This window comes from Aythya fuligula, chromosome 2 (assembly GCF_009819795.1).
Source record: "Aythya fuligula isolate bAytFul2 chromosome 2, bAytFul2.pri, whole genome shotgun sequence".
Taxonomy (NCBI): Eukaryota; Metazoa; Chordata; class Aves; order Anseriformes; family Anatidae; genus Aythya; species Aythya fuligula.
Genome location: NC_045560.1, coordinates 151,135,753 through 151,159,665, shown reverse-complemented (window position 1 = coordinate 151,159,665; position 23,913 = coordinate 151,135,753). Strand labels below are relative to the sequence as shown.

Genomic DNA, 23,913 nt, shown 5'->3' with positions numbered 1-23,913 from the left:
CATTATGTGTTTATAACTTGCTGAAGGAGAATTCTCCCGTCCCTTACTGGATTATTGTAAAAAAAAATATAGCAACTGACTTTTTCAGTCAGAAAATAAATAACAGCAATGCAAAAATAGGCCATCAAGCACTACATCAGAAAAATACAGGTTGAAGGGTGTTATCTACACAAAGTTTTGCAGGGAAATTTGTCCTTTAAATGACTGAAATAATTGTGATCTTTGTTTATAAGGTGCTAATATCACAGTTATTTCACTCATAGAAAATTTACTGATAATAAAGAACAGTAAGAAATGATAACATGATGGGAGAGAGAGAAAAAGCTATGGATGTGAAGAGAATTTATTATTACCAGAGCTACTATTTCTTCAGGCACTGAAACACCCCCAATGAATGCCTTAATCCAAAATAGAAATTCTTTTAAATTATGAAAGAATTAAAATCAGCAAATAGCAACTTGATTTCATATGTAAGTTTTAACTTACAACTTAAGTCCTGCAGTAAAAAACAACATTTTAATGTTTTGTACTACTGGCAGTACCAATAACCAAGCTTTCTTGAAGTTCAAACACTGCCGTTTGCAATTATTTCTCTTCTCTTGGTGACTGGGAATTAGGTCAACCATTTAAAATCAACACAGTACAAAGAGAGTAAGAGTACTGAATTAGAGAATATAGACACAAGAAGCAAAGCTGGAGTAACCATGCTGTGTCTTGGACAAACTAAAACCAGCCAAGGCCCAAATTCTACAACTGACTTTTGAAGGTAACAGCCTGTTCTTGCATTGCAAAACGTAAAATTAGCACCTGCACTATAGGCAGTGAATGATGGAGCTTTTCCAGAAAAGTTTCCCATCTGACATTTCTCATTTTTGATACAAGCCTTTATAATGATGCTTATTATTATTTGGCTATTGTTTCTTTTCCTTTGCCTATCCAAGTGCCCTCCTCAGCACACAGAGACCTAAGTTATTTTAGAAACTTAAAGGCAAATGAAATATATTTCTGAACTTAAGTGCTTCACACATCATACTATTAAGCTACTGCCAATGTTTCATTTAAATTGAGCATTTCAGAAATAGGAGGTATAGGAAGAAAGAAAATGGTTCCCCTTAAGGTGAAACAGAACTTACTGAGAACTGCTGTACCTACAGCTGGCAAGGGCGCAAGGTTTTTTTTGTTTGTTTGTTTGTTTGTTTTTTGTTTTTCCCACAAAATACATACTAGAAACTTAAGTGAGAATTCATTCACCTACATTAAAATTATGCATTTATGCACTAGGAAATGTTTTTTTTTATTACTATTATTTTTTCAAGACTGCAGAAATCAGTACGCTAAAGCCATAAACATATTTAGTTCTGCAGCTCAAGCTTGCACGTTAAGTAGGTTTAGAAAAACATTCGTTAAGCATCAGCTTATGCAATATTCACTCTGGCATCACCACAGCATTAGAACATTATAAAAAGTTAAATACTGAGATGCTGTGAGTCAAATTAACATGTAACATCTGCATGCTGTAATATCTCCTATAAGGAAAAAATCTCCTAGTATTTCAAGACTACTGCAATCTAAAAGTTGCAGTATAAAAAAAAAAACATCTGTTGCCTTTGGTAAGGTCAGATTCTCAGAAGTTACAATAGTACTGCTAGCTCCTCAGATTTTAATAATAAGAAAAGCCCCAGGCACCCTGTGAGTTAAGTAAAGAGAAACACTTTTAAAAACGCACAATGATTAGAATTGTAAAAGGCATGAAAATCTGGATATAATCCACCAAGAATACCACTTAAACGGCAGCTTTATCCAACTGCTGTGCCCCTCAATCTCCCTGTTTTTTTTTTTCCCCTGTACTGCCTAGACTCTGGTGCAGACATATGGGCATCCTCCTCAGAGCAGAGGAGATACAAATGACAGTGCAGGGATAACTGTCATGCTCATTGCTGTTTTGACACAGATTCCCTAGAACACAGCAGTATGAAAAAAGAGAGAGGGGAAAAAAAAGACAGCAAACTGCAGAACACTCAGAGCTAACATGTGGAAGATTTCTAGTTAAAAGGCAGTAAAAATAAATTATTTTCTGCATGTTTGTATATGCAATTCCACAGAAGGGGACTTCTTAGAACTGCTTGGAGTCTTACTCAGAATAGGTTAGAGGAAAAAACTGCAAACCAACCTTCCTGGTCTAAAATCTCAGACTTCAGATTTGCGCATTCTAACCATTTGAAACTCAAAATGATCTTCCATTGTAGGGATCACATTTTCATTTTGAGTCTTAACAGCAGCTAGCTCTCAGTACTTCTCACTGATGAATATTCCATCATTAACAAATGAAAGACAAAGATTATAAAATGACCCTTTAATTTTTTTTCAATTAAAAGCAATTTTTCCTCTATAAAGAAAGCACGAGGTGCGTTTTGCCATGAAATGGGTAAGGACTACTCCCTTCATCTGTCCTACTTACTTTCTTGTGGGTAATCTCTAAGAAAATGTGGCAACAAGGAGCTGGAAGGAGGGTCATTTTGGAGTATAGAAGTTTCTACAGCAAACATCTAAGCACAGACTAAAACTGGATCTGAGCAACTCAACAGCTCACAGCTGAGAGTTCTTTAATACCACAAAACCAGCATAGGCTGAGATGGGATGGGATACATTAAGGAAAACTTGAGCAGAATAGCTACAGAAGTGTTCAACTATGATTCACAGTTGTTTTTCACTTACCCTGAGAAAAAAATACACTCTAATCTACCTCTAAACCAGAATTTATATGAACATTACGTTTAAATCTTCTTAATATACCCTTAAGTCTGTATCAAGTGTTAGTGTCCTTATGCCTTAAATAAGGCTGACACTTTTAGCTTTGCAGTTATTGTGAGGAATATGCTACAAACTAACTGAAAACACCCTTTCAATTTTCCATTTCATCCATCCCTTCCACACTTTAGAAATGTGTATAAATGGACATAATTGACTGTTCTGAATCTTCTAGAAAACTTGTAAAGCGGAAGAAGAGTCTTTCAGGTTTATACTGCAGTATGCATTACATTTTTTTTGCAGTACAAGACTGGAGTGAAGCGCAACTAAGAAAAAAAGCAGTCTGATTTTTAGAATATGTTACAAAAGCAAATTTGTCTGACAGTCACCTCACTAGAATATGCATTCAGACATGCAGACACATAAACCACAAATACAACTGTCTTTAATTTAAAAATGGTGTTTAAATATTCAATCTTCAACTAAAAAAGCATCTCATCTGACACATTCTCAGAATATTAAGTTAAGCTCTGAAGGTTCCACAAGTAACAATTACACTGATATTTAAGGTAAAGTTTGAATGTGTGTGCTTCAGCTTTAACCAAAAATGGTTATTTTCTATGGACTTCAGTAGGGGGTATTTTCTAGAATTTCTGCTCTCTCACATAATGCTTCGATTCCATCTGCTAGAACAATTTGCTTCTTACTCCTACTCTTCAAGATGCCTCTGTTTGTGCTCCACAAATATGAAGTCACATAAAACAAAATGAGAAATTCTCTAACATCATTCAAGGCCAGCAGGTCAACAATTTATAAATATTGTTTTCAGCTTTTCTGTCATATGTGCATTATATGAGGCCCCTACTTGCCACTTGGAAAACCATTAGTCTTTTCTTCCGTTGAATGTGCATTACAGGAAAAGTTTTGAGAAGCCAGTTCAGATACTTACTTAACAGTTGCTTTTTAACAGATTTGTTTTTCTACCACCACCACTGCACTGCTCAACAAATGACAAAAATGAGTTCTGCAGTAGATATAAACTCATCTGCTGTAAGTGGTTGATCCCAATCCCATTTGAGTCAGTTTTCCCATCAGTAGTTAATTTGACTTCATAAAGGTTTATAAAGTATGCTTGGAGGCACTGTGAAGGGTAATGAAGAAAAGGGTATCTAGAAGCTTTCTAAGAGAAAGCAAAGGCAAACTTGTTCAAAGAGTGGGTTCAGAAACCTTTGGCTCTTATTCACATCTCTCTTCAGATGTAAAATCAAAGTGGTATTTATGCATGTACTTTGTGGGCCCCAAGTTATATGCAGTAAATAGCTATAGAACGCACAGACAGACAAATATCAATTTCAGTTACTTAGTTTGAAAGTTTACTTCAGAGAAGAGCCACAGGAATAAAAGAAAAGTAAAGCTGCCGAATGAAAAATCTGACAGATTCCAGAAGCTGTGTCATAAAAAAGCATGAAAAGCATGCTGTTATAGGAAGTCTGCTGAACCTACTTGGCAAGTTTTAGAGTAGGTAGGGGGTTGGACATGACACAAACATTTAAGCTTTTTTGCACAGCTCAAGTTAGTTTTGATATGTGGAAAATTCCCAGTGCTATCATTAACCATATATTACACCTACATAGTGTTTAGGTACAAATGCAATAGAAAACGTCGCTTTATTTTTGTCCATGTAAGGTAAGGAAACTGACATAATCCTTAGCATCAGTTATTACAGATGTCTTTTCTGAAAGCAAACCTGGCAGGTAAATATGCCCAGGAGCTATTGAGAGCAGAAAATATGTGCCTACATATCAAGAAATTTTCAATCTTCAATTTAAGTACTGTTGTAGACAGAAAAGACAGTTGCTACTGATGACTCAGCAGGAATTAAACCCTTAATTTTTAATAAATATAACTGGAAAAAATGATTTGAGTTACCTACAAACTTGTGCTTACTAATCTCCGCATCATATTACAAAAACAGAGTTTACAGTTCTTAAAAAGTGAACATGGATATACAATTTCTGGTATGGTTTTATACTGAGAGAAGCAAGAATAAGTTACACAGTTATATATACTTATATAATAAGTTATATATACACTTCTATATATAACTTATAAATACAGACAGTTGAAAAGACTTTAAGACAAAAAACATTAACAGCTGTTAAGCAGAGTTGTGTTATCAGTTTCAAGAACACGTTGGCTAGTAAACTTCAGTAGGGATTTCCTCTAATAAGAAAAAAAGATTAGTAAAATAAAAACTAAAACGTTGCTCAAAAAACACACCAGTGACCATGAATAAAAATACCTGTCAACATCTTCTATTTTCTGCATGTTAAACAGCAATGATGGTACTATCTTGTCCATGTGCTGAGGTTCCCATATAGTTGCTCGAAGTTCATCATTAACTGTTTTTCGAACTACTCCCTGAATGCCCCTGATTCCAGCAATTCGGATCCTAAGGAAGGAAAAAAGGAGTTATGAAATAGGAGAAGGACATCACCTTGCAGCATGGCTGGCTGCAAGGCACTAGCGATTATGTAGGGTAGAATTCCATTAAGTTCTCTAAAGCAATAATTTGGAAATTTCTGGGTAAAAACTCATCAACTCTATGGAATTTACTACCCATCAGTTGCATTTCAACCTACACCAGTGTTGAAAAAAATGTGAAATTAGCACAGCTCAGTTGATGCAAGAGGTACCACAATCATGTGATCAAGTCCTTAAAGTTAAGTGAAGTTAAGACTGTGGATTAGTCACAGATCTTTAAATATTTGTGGAAGATGAACAGTCATAAATAAACAACAGGAAAACATACAAAAGATAATTCTGTCAGCTTAAGCCTGACACACCAAAGGAACTATTACTTTTATTCTAAAACTGTTTGAACTAAATTAACAGAGACTGATCAACAACAAAAGAAAATTTAATGCAACTTCTAAGACTTAGTCTAGCTATTAGCTATTTTCATTACTCCATTGAACAAAAAGGAGAATGTGTACAATGAAATGTATGGTAAAACAGTGTTTTCTGAAGTGACAATAGTCATTAGGCATTATTATAAAGGCTAGGAATAGAATTTTACTTCCTAAAAACAAGTAGAAGAAAGGATGATACAGACATCAAGTGAAATAAGCACAGCAAAGCTTTGCTAAAATTTGAAATTATTTTTATGAAAATAAATCCCTCAAAATGGAAATCTTAATTTCACTATGGACAACACATCATTCGCCTTTGTTCGGTCAAATTCACTACATTGCAACATTTAGTAGATGACCTTCAGAGCTGACTTTTATAAATGTAGAAATACTTGAAACTGTATCCCTCTCTTTTTCATCCATATTTGTACAAATTCAGGTGTATTCAAATAGGATCCAATATCAGGAATCTAGACCTTCTAGACCTTTCAGTACAATTTTAATAGGTTTACATATAAATCAGGAAAGGAGGGGGATACAGAAACAACTAGAAAAGTACTTGCTCTTCCTACAGTACAAATATAGTGCAGTATTTAATATTAAGTTTCCAATATTAAGAGTCTAAGATTGACATTTAAGACAGAGAGCTTCCAAAATTCCATCACTGAAACACGTTACACAGGCAACTACTGTCACCTACAAATAACTCCAATATGAATTTAAGAAGCAGCAACTTTTCTTTTTTCTTCTTTTGTCAGAATCTAGTTCCTTTTTAATTATTAATTCTTCAGGTAATCAAGTTTTGCTGATACTGTGGCTTTTCAGCAGGCTCCCCTGCTGAAAGGGAAATGCCACTTACCAGGTGAGATTCTGTTTCAGACTCAGAAACCTACATTATTTGACTACGTGTCTAGATGATGTTCAAGCTCGCATTCAAGTCAGTAAATTCAATGGAACCTCAAGCTGTGCAGATGAACAACAGCTACAGATGTCCATGGTAGGATAAGCTGAAATACACACTAGGTTCTATCAACTACACTGACTTCTGATATCTGCTTCTAGAATTGTAATCTGGAATCACAGCTCATTTGTTTTGTTGAATTACCTCAGTACCTACAGCAAATCTAGTAGGCCCACTCCAAGAATGATTGGTTTTCATAAAGGGGAGTCACTGTTTTAAAGATCTTCTCAGAAGAGATGCATTCAAACTATCTACAATGATTTGAAAAAGCTGTATTACTACACATTCAGTTAACCTGAGTAAAAACTCCCACTGACACACATGGGGAAAAAAAGGTCATGTTTTCTGTATTGGGATTGTTATTAGCACTAATTTCATGCTTTCTCCTGTGCAGGTGGTCAAAAAATGAGGTTTGAGGTACTAAAAGAAGGTGCAGAGCACCAAATTTTGACACACAGAGGAAAGATTTATTTCATCTTAATAAGGCTCAGATAGGTATTAAAGCAGAGACTACATTTAAATCAAGGTTGTGTGCAGTCTTACTTCACTAGGATTGAATTCCACCCTAAGGGTACATCAGCACTGCAGACTGAAGCACAAGCAACAGCGCAGGCTGACAATCTACAAATCAGAAGATTACCACAGTTCTCTTCTCCAATGATAATCATACCTTTGAGGTATGTTACTTTAAGGTACCCTTAGGAGTGGTTGATCATACTCGGCAGATGAATGAGGGTTACATCTTATCTTGATTCATTCCATGTTCTAGTTCATTATTATAATTACTTATCTTTTGTGAGGGGCGACAACAGTGGAAGAAATTCTAAAAAAAATAAATAATCCTGAACTGAACTTAAATCCTAACCTATTATGGAATGCTTTATGCTGAGTTTAGTATTTTATTTCAGCTTTAGTTTCATTAAGCCTAAAAGGCAAAATCTCAAAAATCTCTTTAAAACATCTACAAATACTGTTTTGCCACTATTGGCTTCCAATAAATGAATACACTGAAAGAAGTGTAAGTTATGAAGTAGTTGTATGATACACCAGCTTCACCAGTGACACCTCTTAAGAATTACACAATAGTTTGGGTTGGAAGGGACCTTAAAGATCATCCAATTCCAACCCCCTGCCACGGACAGGGACACCTCCCACCAACCCAGATTGCCCAAAACCCCATCTAGCCTGGCCTTGAACACTGCCAGGTATGGGGCATCCACAGCTTCTCTGGGCAGCCTGTGCCAATGCCTCACCACCCTCAGTGAAGAATTTCTTCCTTGTATCTAATCTAAACCTGTCCTTTTTTTGGTTTAAACTGTTACACCTTGTCCTGTCACTGCACTCCCTGACAAAGGGTCTCTCCCCAGCAGAAAGTCTGCATTCCCTTTGGTCTCTGAGCACAATCCCTTCAGTTATTCCCAGAACAATTTGTGCAGCCAACCTGTAAAATCATTCACTGGAATAATATTTCTAAATGGAAACAGAGGAGGCAGGGTGAAAAACATCTGTTGTAAGTGTCTATATTTTTAGAGACAGATCTTTTTAGAGAGAGATGTTTACATCACAGCCCTGCAAACAGCAACAGGACAACAACTATGATAGCAGCGAATTATGAACAATAAGGAGGAATGAATCAGAAGACTGAAGGAGGACTGAAATGTGCATTAATTTTCTTTATTCTTAATAATATTGAATATATTATTTTTGAAAAGACAGTTTGTAGATTTTTGAAACTGTAAACTAAGATCTTTACGCATTGCAGCTAACCTAACATGGGTTGAGTAAGTGTTCAGTGTATGAATTTTTCACAGCTGGCTGAACAATTTAATGTATGGAATCAGAAAAAGTGAGTACAGCAGAGATGCAAATCATATAGTCTGAAAAACAAGGTTTTCTCAAATGCTCAGGAGTTAAATACTGACTGACAATTCCTATAAAGAACACATCACTAGGTGGAGCTGAAGTTAAAAAAAAAGGACTGTTACATAATAATGTAAAAATTTGTAATACAAATTCATGAAGGCATTTTGGTTTCACGCAGAATTATACTACAGACATCTAATAAAATTCAATTTTAATGAATAATTCTCAAATAACAGACTCAAAATATACTTTTGCTATTTGTATAAGTAGCTCCATTAGTTTCTCAAATGAGTTATGCAACTCGCACACATTTATAGTAGTAAGCAGTGCCGTTCTGGAGAGAATCCATGCAATCCAGAGGCATCAACCAGGTAAAATTCCACCTGAATATTCTACAAGTTTTATATACGTAAGATTTGCAATATTCAATACTCTTTAAAAAGTCAGACTTCCATTTTCTTCTGATGGAATGAAATATTCCAATAAATATCATAATCAGAAACTGTATTACAGACTGTAGTCAGCCAGTTCTCTACAATACATACAGTAAGGCACTTACTCTTTTTGTATTTCTGGATCGTGGTCACATGAATGACACATGGCACTGAATCGAGACACAAAGAAGTCATAGCGTCTGTGATATGAAGGTGTGTCTTCCTCAATGTTGGCAAATTTGACAAACTGGAAAACAAAATATGTTAAAAAAGCTTTTGATAGCAATTACCCAAAAGAGGATAATGAATATTACGCTTCATCTAAGACAAATAAAAAATAGTGCATTAAGAAAGAATCCAGATTTTACAGTATTTAAATGTTTAGCCTCAGAGAAAACAAAGTCAAATTGGGGGGTTTTCTTTTAAAAGTCTTTCCACTAGAACTTCTTTTAGGTCATTATGATTATTATTATGATGCCATTGCACCAAATAACACCTTATGCAACATGGAAACATCTACCACTTGAATAGTAAATGTCATTAATTCATGCAATCCAAGCAATCCAGTGGTACCCTGTCACTGGCCAATTAAGTAGCAACATCCCAACTTATTAAAATTCAAGGGAAATAAACTTGAAAGACTTCTGTCAATTGCTGTCTATCTTTACAAAGATCTTTTTATCTTAAAAAAAAAAGTCACCAGTCAACTTTAATTCCATTCACAGCAACTGCAAAAAAAATAAAAATTCCAATTTGAAACCATCTAGAATGTAACAAAAGGATAAGTAACAATCAACATCGATTTGTCAAGAACAAATCACATCAACCCAGCCAAACTTATTCTTCTGACAAGGAAATAGATTTTGTGAATCCAGATGAAGCAGCACCTGTCATATCTTAACTTCAGTGATGCTGCTGACAAAACAAAAAACAAAACAAAACAAAGAAAAAAACAAAAGCAAACAAACAAAAAACCAAAAAGAACACAACAAAAATCTCAAAGAAGCTAGAAAAACATTGTCAAAAGTACACTCCCCATAAGATAGATACAAAAGGGTTTAAAAACGTGCCAACATTTTTAAACCATCAAACTGCAATAAGGTACTGAGTGAACTTCTGAAGAGGCCTGTCTGGAATACAATAATTTCTGAATTTCACTAGAAATTTAAATAATAGAGTGGGCTTAGCAAATTTGCAAAGAACACTTAAGCTGACCAGAGCTAGAAGTAAACTTTATGCCTGGAACTCTCTAAACTAGAAAAAGGACCTGAAAAAAAAAAAAAATAAAGCAGTAATTTAGGAATGACAAATGCAAAATTCCATTTTAAGGCAGCTGTACAAATACAAGCCAGACACAGCTGAATGCAGAAAAAAAGCTTAGGTTATAATAAATTGTGTTCAATGCAAGTCAATGCTGTTACACTGGCACAAAAAAATATATATATATATACATTGTGGTAAGTCTGTACTATCTGTGAGATCTATGAAGAAAATTTTGCCATCTAATTGGCACTATTAAGCTTTAGATACCATACCCAGGTTAAGCATCACAGCTGGAGACACTGACTAACCAACACTGTCCTTCATCCTAGGGATGAACAAAACTTTAGACACATTATCTAGCCTTGAACTCCCCAAAAGATTACTAGTCTTACAGTGTACAGAAGGTATCTGCAAAAATAAAAGAAAGTTGTATTTGTTTAATGCTACTAGGAAAAGCAATAGTAGGATTACACTGCAGCAAAGGCTGCTTAAGCTAGAAATATTTTTTTATTTTTTTTTACTGCCTACAATGAAGATTGCCTGAAAACAGTGTGGATTCTCTATCACTTTAAGAACAGATCACACAGAGAAGAAAAAAGGGCAAGGAAAGGCCGTCAGGAAAGGTTTAACACAGCACTGATTCTGCCTTGAAACAGCAACATCCCACTACGATTGCTCTACTTTTCCCTCCGCAATGTATTCTTCTTACCAATTGCTAAGCACAAGCTAAGGCATTTCTTGTATATTTACCAAGATGCAGAAGCTGTTTTTATCATCGCGTTACCCACATACATACAGACGAACCCAAAGCACTTCAGTATGATCTGCAGTATGCTGATTTGTGGAGGTTCTGAGATAAGTGTTCAAGCTGAAAGAGAAATCTGTGCATTCCTCAAAAAAACACTTTCTACTCTGTAATATTTTTTTTTTCTGTTTTAACTAGGGCACTTATCCCTTGCAACTAAGCTATCAGTTCACCCACAGAAAGCTACAAATGAAATTGAGATTTCTACAGTTTCTAGAACGATATTCCCAGCCATTACTTAGAAAGGTGCAAAATTGTATAACACTAGCTCATTTTATACATCTTTCTGGATGTATATCTTTTACAGTTACGTGATAAGAAACTGACATACAGGCAAAAAAAAAAATAAGAGTTTGTGAGCAAAATGAGCAGCAACCATGCTGTTTTTTCAATACGGTCAGTTACAAAAGCAATCACTTCCTTCCCAATGGACTCTAAAAAATGCTTTAGTATCTTGTGTCTCACTGGCTTGTTTCACGAAATTGTTAATTACAAAAGAGAGGTAGACTTTCTATTTATTTATTTATTAAACTAGAACCTAATTAGTCCTTAAAATTTAATAAAGCATAAAGTTCGGGGGGAAAACAAAGAATAATATGACCTTAGTATTTTTTAAACATTCAAGTCTACAACTGATTCACGCAACAATCTTCCACAAAAACATGAACAGAAGCAAAAAGTTTAAAGAACAGAAAACACTATGGGAACAGCCCTGAGGATATTAACTTATCTGTAATTTGGTATCAGCAGAAACAATCTAAATATACATGGCGACTTATCTGATTGACAGGCTCTTCCAACACAAAAACGTAATATAACTCTAATAACTTTTGCTAGAGGAAAGATTTATTGTATTAAGAAATTGTTTTGTCAGAATAAATGAAGAATTTAGGCCACAAAAGTTTCTCCAACTCTCTCTCTGGAAATTAATCCTGCATCAGAACGTAGCTTTGTAGCAGGGATGAAGTACTTAGAAATTATGCCCCTCAAAATGAAATTAACAGTAAAACGTCCACAAAGGACAAAGAAATTTTTGATTCCCTCCTGTGCATCGTAACAATTTCACCCACTGAACATAAAGCACTTCTGAAATCTGTTCCAGGGCTAGCATTTGGGTGACTGAATATTTGGGTCACCGGAAAGCTAACTGTCACAGGGCTGTTCTGAGTTGCACTGTCATGAAACAGAAATGGAAAGTTTACACAGCACACATTAGTCTACACTTTCTGCTTGCCTAGCAGTGATGTTCTTTAGAAGTTACTGTTAAATAGAAAATGTTTGACTCCTAAGCACCTAAGATATTTCCAAGCATAGCACAATTATAGGAACTGTTTGACTTTAAAAAGGGCAAAACTCTTATGAAATTCCAAGCAACTGCCGGGGATATACTTAGAAATTTTCACAGAGGTAAACATGTCATTCAGTCATACTAAATGCTTGCAGTAACACACCGATAATTTATGGAAGCTTTACCACTAGGAGCATCTTCAGCATTGGTATAATACAGAAGGTACAAAAAGGTACTTACATTGGTAATATCTTATTTCCATTAAGTTTGAAACCAATAGCATTCAATCAGTGTAAAACCTTATAAATCTACCCTTAAATACAGCAGGAACATTTTAGCTATTGAGAAGATGCTCGTCCTGGACTGCATCAAGAAAGTGGGATCCTATTACCAGGGAAAAGCAAATTGTGCAAGTCCTTTGAGTAAATCATGCAAGTTCTGAAATTGAATTCCTAAGGACATGATTTCTTCTATATAATTATGCTGTCTTATCACTCTTAGGTAGCTCATACTTCATAGGCAGAAAAATTAGAAGTAGGAACAGAACTTTTGATACCCTCTGGATTTCTTCAAAGGAGGTCAGCTTTTTTGCAGTAGTTCAAGAACTATCAGCATTCATTGTATTTAACTCTGAATGACATTACTTCAGAGCATCTATCTGTAGAATGTGTAGGCTGGTTCTGAGCAGTATTTTCTGATATTTGAGCTTCCCAATTTTGTCTTTAATAGCTTGAAATTTTTTCACGTTTCATTTAGCCAGAAGGGATGATAATGCCAGTAATTACCATCCTTTATAGAAAAACTACTGTATTTCATTATTAAGAAACTATCACATAGGAAGATATCCTGTTTGTGGACCTCTTCAAGTGTCCAGAGGAGGGCTACAAAGATGATCAGGGGCTGGAGCACCTCTCCTGTGAAGACAGGCGGAGAGAGCTGGGGCTGTTCAGCCTGGAGAAGAGAAGGCTCTGGAGTGACCTCACTGCAGCTTCAGGGTGTCTTATAAAAAAGATGGAGAAGGACTCTTTACTCAAGTAGATAATGATAGGACAAGGAGGAATGGTCTTAAACTAAAAGGGGATAGATTTAGACTAGACATTTGGAGGAAATTCTTTGCTGTAAGTGTAATGAGGCACTGGCACAGGCTGCCCAGAGAAGCTGCGGATGCCCCATCCCTGGAGGTGTTGAAGGCCAGGCTGGATGGGGCTTTGGGCAACCTGGTCTGGTGGGAGGTGTCCCTGCCCAGGGCAGGGGTTGGAGTTGGATGATCCTTAAGTTCCCTTCCAATCTGAGCCATTCTATGAGAAAGGGCATGTAGGGTAATTGCCTCTCTCTGTACCTTTAACTCCTGCATAAGAAGAGAGATCAGGGATTCTAGAGATGAAATACTTCATTGTATTCTAGATCACTACTAGTATATAATTCCACATGGATACATGGAATGAAAGGATCTTGTACTACAAATAAGGTGCCATGCATACTTCCAGATTAGTATGCTAAAGACAAGCAAGACCAACAAATCAGTACTCTACTGGAAACATTAGTTCTGACATTCTTTAATTTCACAGTCTTGACATTTTGAATTAAATTTATGTGAGCATGCACTTCAGTTCAGCCAAAAACAAGTGTTATCATAAGCCAAAACTAACAAAAATAAAAATCTCGTTGCTCTATCAGGCACTGGCTGGTCCCTTTTCCACCTAGGATGCTGCTCATCTTCTTTTAAACACCAAACAAGATGACAGCTGGCAAACAGTCACCTGCTCCTCCTGCACAGGAAGCACAACGCTGCCACTAATAGCATGATCATTTCACTCATGCTGAAAATAAATCTGCTTTCCAAAACGAAGCACCCTATCAACTAAAGATAGATCTAAATTGAATATTTTTTGTAAATAATTTAAAATGTGATAATAATGGGTTCTATACACATACCCACAACTTTACAGATTAATTAAAAATACATTTTACTATCAAAATGCAGAGAAGAATTCATCCAGTCAGCATTCTGAACTAGCTTAAAAATGGTTTATATTCAACCGAGTTGCCTCAGCATATTTTAAGATAAATTTTACTAAATTACAACCCCCACCACTTTTGACCATCTGATCACTAAATAAATTTTCTGGACCTTCTCTAAATAAATTGGCAGGCAATTTAAAACATTAAAAAATAAAATCTCCCTCTTGTCCCAAAAATCTTGACCATAAATTCAACTATTTTAGATCTGTATGCTACTTGATAGGATGAACAAACATAATTGATTCTACCCCAGTATAACTCTGGTCTATAGCTACTACAGATCTTGTTATTTGTACATCAGATGTACAGACATTTGACATGATATTTGGTTACTGAAATTCTGTAAAGTGGATAAAGAGAGAAATTTAGTATTTCCATACGCTTCTAAGTAATAGACTTACTGCAGTCAGCTTTCAGATTCTATAATACTTAAGCCAACAAAGTCTCAGCTGTTTTTTTTACACATTTTTTTCAGCTTCCTCACCAGCATATGCTATCTTACCACATGGTTAATAAAAATATCTTCCAGGATAGAAACAGACATTCTGAACTTTATAGACATTGCCAATTTCAAATGCAGTCGATTTCAAAGAAAAAAAATAGAGTTCAAGACATTCACTATTGAATTTCACCTGTTCTCAAGTATCTGCCTGTATAAGTAGATTTACAACTGTATTATACAAAAATCATTGCTGCTGTAAGAAATAAACTAACGTAATTTACAACGCAATATAAACATATAAAAAACATAGGAATTAATTTTATATAATCTGAAGATTATGCACATAAGTACACAAATTAAAAGCAGAAACAGCTGTTTTTTTCCAGAACAGTAATCTTCAGCTTTGTTTTTAAAAAGTAAAATAACTTTAAAAAATAAAAAATTTCAGAAGCCAAAGTCCTGAATGCAACTTCTATGGTTTTATTCTTTTTTCTTTTGTAAAATATAGAGCACCAAATAGAGTAAGTTCTGCCTCCAAGAACCTGAGAGTTGCAAGCCAAGGAAAAACCTTGAAGGCAGCAGCACCTTTCAGGTCCTTCCAAGACTTTAAACTACTAGGAATCATTCAGTACACAAATTTGGTTCAGAAGTCAGGGTTTCAAATGAAACATCACAAGAGTTCTCACAGTTCAAGTAAAATCTGCTTGTGAGGCTGAGAATAAACTGCAACTCAATTAAGGCAGTTGAATTTTACTTGAAAGACACAGTTGCCTTTGCATGCCAGTGATGCTTTTAAAAATCAGCTTTGGAATGGAAAATAATCAAGATACACTTAAAATGATATGGAAATTATCATCGTTTCCCTTGTAAAGCAAAAAGAGACCATGAATTTGTATCAGTGTGAAATTTAGCTTAATAAAACAACAAAAAAGGGGAACTTTCCCAAAGGTTGCCTGACTTTTCAGCAGTTTAAAGACATTTACTTTGTATACAATTTATTTTACTTGTAGCTGTTCCAGGCAATACATTTCCTCTCCACAGTGATACATTAGAGTAACTAAAGCATATAAAAGATAATCCACTTTCTCTTTGCCATCTGTACTCATTTTTTATTCCTTCTTAGGGACTACAAGAAAATCTAAAAGAGGCTAAATGTGATGATAAACTTTCTTCATGTCTGACATCAAATTTATTTAAGAACATAGCAGGCCAGTTTTCTCGGTAACAGAAAATCTGTCAGTGCCAATATATTTCACTCCTCTAGAGTTAACACAAGAAGACTATCTTTTCTCTTTCTTGACTACAGAAGGCACCTAGGGAAATAAGCGTAATTAGGTTAAAAGGAGTCTCTGGAATACTGTTGAAAAGCCACATATTCATTATTCTTCTTCTTACATAATTTAATATCTTATTTAGGATTTTTTTCTTGTTATTTTGGTTACTGAGTACAACAGAAAAACAGAAGTTATTTTCCAGATTAGGAATTCCACTGATCCACTTTGCACATAAAAAGCCTTATTAGGAACACACAGGGATATCAAACAGATGACCAGAATATGACCTCTGTTCAAGAGGATATTCTTTTAGAAGAGATGCGCGCCTTGTATATTAAAGTGGAGGTTTTCAGTAATTGCTTACCACTGAGGTTTTCAAACAACTGGAAAGTGACATACATTTTCCTTTATGCACTCCAGAAAGTAAGTTTCATACCTGTTTCTTATTTCTCAAAGGGGTCCCCATCCAGGTATTGTTATTACAAACAAACCAAAAAAATTCCAAACCCCTGCCATGGGCAGGGACATCTCCCCCTAGATCAGGTTGGCCAAAGCCTATCCTTGAACACCTCCAGGCATGGGGCATCCACATTTTCTCTGGGCAGCCTGTCCCACTGCCTCACCACCTCCACAATGAAGAATTTGTTCCTAATAGGTAATCGACATCTAACCTCTCTTAGTTGAAAGCCATTGCACTATCACTAGGCCCCCTGATAAAGAGTCCCTCTCCAGGGACATATATGTATGTATTATGTATGTATATAAACGAAAATATAATGTGTGTGTATATATGATTACCATCAGTAAAACTGCCCTGTTAGATTGCGGTTAGGGGACCCTCCTTCCCTCCACCACAGCAAGAACCCTCTGTATTCAACTATAAGAAATTCTACTCCAGAGCAGTATCACTAATACATACATGTATATCTTACTCTCTCTCAGAACCACAACTCCACTTTAATTCCACCAACCGGGAACCATGTCCAAAGGAAAGACTGATATTTTTATAGAATCCGCAGAACCTCCACACTGCTAACAATGGCAATGTACGTAAAATGCACGCATTACTTCTTTACTCTTGTAAAAATAATCACTCCAGGTGAAAACAGACCACAATCCTGATATTTCGCAGAACCATGCTGTACTGTCTGGGAAATACAATGGTTAAAATGGAAGCATAACAGAATTATAACATTAATTGCATCCACCACTTCTTATTCAGGAAACCAGATCTCCAAATCTTCATTTAATACTTTTAGTTTTGCCTTTCAAGCCAGGATATGGATCCTGGAACAGGTAAGATAGCCAGTTAAGAATACTGAAAGCTTTTGTCTCCTGTCTACTTTTCAGCTAATAGGAGTCTTTCTCCATAATGTTCAGTGCAATGGAGAAGGATGTTATCTCCTCTTTCTCCCACCACTTCTCTTGTTGCTGAAAGCAAGAAAACATTGCCTTTCCTACACCAATGGCTTCAGGAGGCCTGTTAAAAAGATTCAAAATATGAATTGACAGAACAGCTTTTCTATTTCTTCCAGGAGAAGTTATTACCACAGAGGATGAGCCCAAGCATCAAAAGAGTCTTAGAGAATAAATGGGAACATGTTTTTCTGTCTCCATCTGGTCTATGTTCTGTGTTTAGGCCCAGACAGCGTATCGTTCCCATTCACAGAATCTGCTCAATTCATGTTAAATGGGAGATACTTTGTGAATTCTGCAACTATTTTGCCTCAGCAAATAAGCAAAGACGTATTCTGATTTCAATTAGAATCTGGGTTTACTCACAGAATTAGTTCCAAGAACTTGCAACTTTGGTTCTCCTGATTCCAGAAGCTTGGCCACCATGTGAAGGAAGCTTTCCACAAACGGCTTTATGCTTTGAGAATGGCAAGCCATTAGAAGTTGGTCCAATGCCTCCATGGCGATTAAGACATACCTGAAAATTAATTGTGGAGAGACTCAAATATATGTGCTAAGTTTATTATTATGCCTTTATCACTAAAATAAATTACAGAAGAAAGGGTGAAGGCACATCTTTCATAGGATCTAAAAATGGAAGTGATGGAAGCAAATGGTATTTCTGACTTCTTTTAAAAAACCACAACGTTCTTAGAAAGAATATCATAATATTTGCTAACTGAGTAAAGGTAGTTTAATTTTCTATTCTAGCACATTTTGTTTTCAATTATAGACCTTAGCTTTCTAGTCTACAACTTCTCTACTCAAACCCCGGTATGGAAAACCATCAACTTATCCATTCTCCTGCACAGTGAGAGAATTAAATGAATGAGAAAAGAAGGAAGCCAAACTAGGTATCCTAGTGAATGGTCTTTTGTCCATTCTATGGGCGCAGAGCCCCCTCTCTAAGAGACAATAGTTGAGGTTACTTTATTAAAGCTTTTTATCTTTTTTTTTTATTTTTATTTTTTAGTTGTATGATGTCCATTCTAAGTTATAAAAATAGCTTTTAACATCATGAATGCCAAAGATATCCCATGATGAATATTGCTTTTCTTTTGCAGTTCTTGCACTCAATAGTTTCCTATGCCATTTACATGTTTTTTTTAAATCTTCCTTTTTATGACTCTGTATCTTACCTCCTAAACTCGTATTTGCTCCGACCTAAATGCAGCTACATGTTAGCACCTATTTTTAACGCTGCGACTTATTTCCTTACCCATAGCGATGCCGGACAACATCTCTGCTCAGTCTCTCTGCCAGGTAAGCACCGATTCGATCCAGCTTTTCTGGTGCAGAAACCGCATAGAAAGTCAGCTTCTCCATATCAGCTTTAACAAGACCATCCTAAGAGCAGACATACAGAAGTAAAAATAAATAAATAAAAATCCAGAAAAATTATGAAGTTTTTGAAGTATTTGCCTTTTGGATACTCAAAGCAAAAGATCTGAGTTGTACACACTACTCAAAATATGCAACTTTTGAACAAAATTGTCAACAGCTAAGCTGCAAAAATCATCAACTTAAAAAATTAGGCAAGATATTTTTGAAATAAATGAAGTAACTTCTCCCATCATTTGGGGGGTGGAGAAAAATAGACATGGACACAGACAAGTATTCCAAAAGCAGGTATTTACTGACCTACATTATCAGTGCTGCAACACACTGTCCCCACTGGTACAATGTCACTTTTTCGTCTTCCATTACCCCCCAAATGTCATCATATATCTGATGGATAATTCTGAGAAGTTAACAGTCTACACAAAAGATTTAAACTATAATCTTGTTCATTTTGTCAGTGTCATATTTTGGATAAGGCTGACACATAGGGTACCTGAAGGCTAATTTTTAGAACAGGATCAGGCAGTAATTAACAAATTAGTTACACATACCCATTTAGTCTGAACTGTGATACAGGCATCCTTAGGTGAGGTACTACAGGTACTAACTTTAACTGTCAGGTAAGAAGAATAAGGCTTTTTTTCCTTTTTTTTTTTTTTTTTTTTTCCTGCTGTAAGTTTCCAAAGCTTTGTGTTTTCCAAACAAGTTACTGAAGCTTTAAAGACAGTCAGTATTAATGCATTTTATCAAGCAAGTCTTCTAATATTTTAAACAAGGATTCAGTGAAACATCTAAGGCTGTCTTGTGTCCTACACTGAGCCAATGAGTATTAACACAAGTGTAGACTAAGGCAGAGCCACCAAGTGCTATTACAGCTCTACAACTACAACTGTAGTCACCTGAGGTGTTTCTATACCTGTGTCACAAACAAGTAGGTTAAAACAAGCATACCATATGAACAGAAATCACTGTATTTGCAGCCGACAACATATACTAACATAGTAACTAACACTCAGTATCAATACATTTCTTTAAAATTCTAAAAAAAATAAAGTAATTTTGAAGCTCAGATACTCTATAAACCAAACCTTATATGAACGCTGACTGCTCTGCTCACCTATATACTATTATAAAAGATAATAAAATCTGGTAACATTTAAAAAAACACAGCAGCATAAACATAAGCTTTTGATTACTTTGAACTATCACATGATTATGTATAGATATATACAGAATGTTAATTGTACATGAAGTAACTGTACACTAATGTTAACACAGAAACTGTTTCCAGAGAGTAACAGTTGGGCTTTAATATAGCTCCCAGATTGTTCAAGTGAAATGTTCATACCTGTCAACACAGCAAAAGAGGTGTTCATACTTCTAAATCATTATGAAGTTAAGTGCTACCTCTGCTGCAGCATACCATGTCTAATTAAACCTCTATTTACTCGAACAAAATGTATTTATTTATTTTTTTTTTTTTTCAGCACGTGATGGCCCTGCTTTGCGAAGGGACTTGGACAAAACGATCTGCACCAGGCCCCTTCCAGTTAAATTCTTCTACCAATCTCTGTTAAGGATACAAAGTATTAAGACAGAATTTACTGTGAAATAAAAAAACAAAATGCTAAAACATTAGCTTCTGAATAGATTTTCAATAACCAATCCCGTTACAATTTTAAGTCCTCACTCACTTTTGGATCTTCAGGAAATATGTTATCTACCAGACGCTTGTAGCGAGGTCGCAAAGCAGCACAGCAACAGCACACTCCTGCAGAGAGATTTATCCAACAGAATTTAAAACAAAGTTTCAGGAACTTCAATAATTTCATTCTAACTGAGTAGCCAACAAGCAAGGAGGAAAAAAAAAAAAAAAAAAGGAAAAAGAAAATGAATGTAGCTGCTTGTTACGTTCAGCACTTAAACAAAATAACAGTAATTGAAAATGACTGGGAAGTCAAATAAGTAAAGCTATTATAATGCGATACATGAGAAGATATGCACACATGCTGGATATCAGAAATGCACCTGTCATCAAGCCATACTTAAATATATGCAGAAAGATCAAAAATTACAACTATTTCTTCGCTGTTCTATCTTCATTCTAAATTATCATTTCAAAACCTAACTAAAAACACATTATGTCTACTCCTCTTAAAAATTCAGAAATAAAATCTTCATCGCATTTTACAGGCAACCATATAAAGTGCCGTAAACTACAATATACAAAACAAGTAATCAACTTCATTATCCCACTATTTTACTTGGCATCAGAAAAAGTCACTTGAAGTGAAGAAAGGTTCTGACATCATTTTTACTCTGTACTGTACACATACAATGACAGTCAGAACAACACACGTTAACTTGTAATTCTATTAATTTAAAAAGATACTCTAGCAAGACAGAAATGTATGAAGTATTTTTTTTTCTTTTTTTTTTTTCCCCTCTAGGATTCAGGACTACCAAATCTTTGGAATAATTCCAGTTTGTATTAAAAATAGCACATAAAGTGGAAAAAAAATCAGCATGAAGAAAAAAAGCTTCCAGATATCTATCCCATTCTTTGCACGTCAGTGCAGTGTGTTCCCAAGGAATGTGTTTCGACAAATCCAGTTTTAAATTTTTCTGTGGAAATATTACCAGACTAATTCACTAGTCATGTCTCAGATCAACATTAAAGCAGCTTTGATGTACAAGAGCCACTGTGCTGAATCTATAGCAATAATATAGTGTATAATAATATACCAAGTCTGCACAAGGAAGTATATGATCATAAGTACATGATACCTACATCATTCACAGTTGCTAACTATCTTAAAAATATCTAATGAAAGATATCCATTTATGTACGCAAAAATAATAAAACTTTGCTAAAAATAGTAAATTTTCCAAAGGTTAGTCACAGACAATTCAAAATAGAGAAAAGAATAAAGGTTATCTTGGGGATAACTGTTGTTTACAATGTATCTGAAAATTTTTCAGCCTGCTAAAAAGTATATAATATAATATACCAGGATTTGATATTTCTTCACTTAAGATATCCAAGAAACTACAGTTGTTTGGAATCATATTTTTCAGAACATCTGGGAAGTTCAAGACTAAGACTTCTGCTGCTGTACTCTTTTATTACAAGACTCTACATGAGTAGACTTTGCTTCTCTGTGCCACCTGTTTTCTGATGCTATTTTTTTGCAAGAAAAACCTGAATTCTACTCTGTCTGACAACTTCACTCACAATGTATTTAACCAGAAATACTGATGAGAGGTAGATCTACGATTCTGAAAGCAGACCTTGACTCTAAATTCTCTTTGGTGGTCTTTTAACTCAGTCCATGACTTACAGAGTCGAATATCATCAGTAAGAGGAACACAGATTTATGACGTCAAAACAGAACTATGAAAACAAAAATACACTCAAGCAATAAGCAACTGCGATATTGGGGATTTCTGTGTGAAATAGTACTTTGTCAAGAACTGTCAAGTTCTTCCTATGTCTATTTCTATTGACATCTACTCACAGAGGTCCAATCAACGTGATACCATACATTTACACAAAAGATGTAGGTACTAAGTAGATAAAATCAAAGGTTATTTCAAATGTCATTAGAAAATGTAGGTATCACTGAATCAAAATAGTTTAAAAACCTGCTTGTCTTAAAACAGATCTGATTCAGCTGTAGGAATTTCTTCTATTGACAGCAATGTTTTATAACATTTCAAAATCAAGTGAAATCACAATAAGATAGGAGTACCTCTTAAGCGCCTAGCATATGACTTATTATTGTGAAACTCAAGTAAATCATCAAAATAAGACTTAACTTTGTTAGATGTCTCTTGAATTAGATATGCAGCTCAGCACCTGTCTCAACACTCTTTGTCCTTGTGTTTTCCTGCCTCCAAGACTACTAACACTGGCCCCAGGTAAATGCTGTGTTTGATTAGTATAAGTTACAATAACAAATTCTTACAGTAAGTGTAGTACAGGATTTTTCTGCAGCTATCTGAAGTATAGTAAGAACAGATGATATCGTAACACAATTTTAGAGTTAGTTTCTCTCCCAGCGAAAGAAGAAAATCCTTGCAAAGAACTACAGTACAAATCTACGACTGGTATTTTAGAGCATGGTAGTTACATAAATTGAACATAAAACCTGGATACAGTCACTCATTAGAGAAGGGTGAAATATCAGGTAACAGAGGACCAGCTCATTCTTCCAGCCTAACCAAATGGTTTCAGTTAATGGAAACTCAGCGGTGTTCTAATACTGCTCTTCAAATTTATGGCACAGAGTCAATTTGAGATATAAAAAGGCCAAACAATATGTTTATTATGTAAGATTTGAAAAAGTCATCTTTTCCCCCATTCTGGATTTTCTATGGTATCTTTAAATTGCCATGTATTTAATTACAGTACAATTTACAGGGAAAAAGAAATAAATTTCAAATAACTCTACCATCAATAAAATAAAAAACTAAATGAATACGAATTGAATTATAAGATTTCTCCTGATTAAACAAAACATTCAGATACCAGAAAGCTAGAGATAATCTATCAAAGCTTTCAGCCTCAAATTATTTTAAGTAAGGAAATTGAAACAGAACTCTTATCAGAAAAACTAAGAGAGAGGGTCTCCAAAGAACGGAAGAAAAAATGCAACCAAAACAATTAACAGTCAGGAGACAGGTTTAGTGGGAAAATTATTTATCATTGCTCAGCATTTTGATAATAATCAGGAAATATTAATATAAACGTATGTAGGAATATGTAAGGTATAAAAATTATGGATAAAAATCATTAAAAAAAATCAGGATAACTAAGTGTTAACAATAGATTGAACTAAAAGATTTTAAATATAAATAAGTCTTGAAACACTACACTAAATATACCAGGAAAGATGAATGCTTTATAAGGTAGTGAGAAGCTAAGCCACTGAAAATTGATTATTTCTTAGATGCACATTTAAACATAATAAAATTGATACAAATAAACAGATTCACCTCACACATAAATGCTGTTTTGCCACTGAACAGCGTAAAATGAACCTGCTCCAGTTTAAGCATTTTTTCACCCAAACTGCTATGACAATTTCCTTACAATGTCAGGG

General features: G+C 35.0%; 1 protein-coding gene across 4 annotated transcripts in view; it reads right to left on the bottom strand.

Moving 5' to 3' along the window:
• EFR3A (EFR3 homolog A) overlaps positions 1-23,913 on the bottom strand; it is an 81,886-nt gene that overhangs the window by 37,879 nt on the left and 20,094 nt on the right. For all 4 annotated transcript variants that reach the window (XM_032181354.1, XM_032181357.1, XM_032181356.1 and 1 more), the window contains 5 exons: positions 20,503-20,579; positions 18,687-18,814; positions 17,795-17,945; positions 9,044-9,165; positions 5,051-5,200 (listed from right to left, as the gene is read on the bottom strand). In XM_032181354.1, the coding sequence (XP_032037245.1) occupies positions 5,051-5,200; positions 9,044-9,165; positions 17,795-17,945; positions 18,687-18,814; positions 20,503-20,579 (628 nt within the window). The remainder of the gene's footprint in view (positions 1-5,050; positions 5,201-9,043; positions 9,166-17,794; positions 17,946-18,686; positions 18,815-20,502; positions 20,580-23,913) is intronic.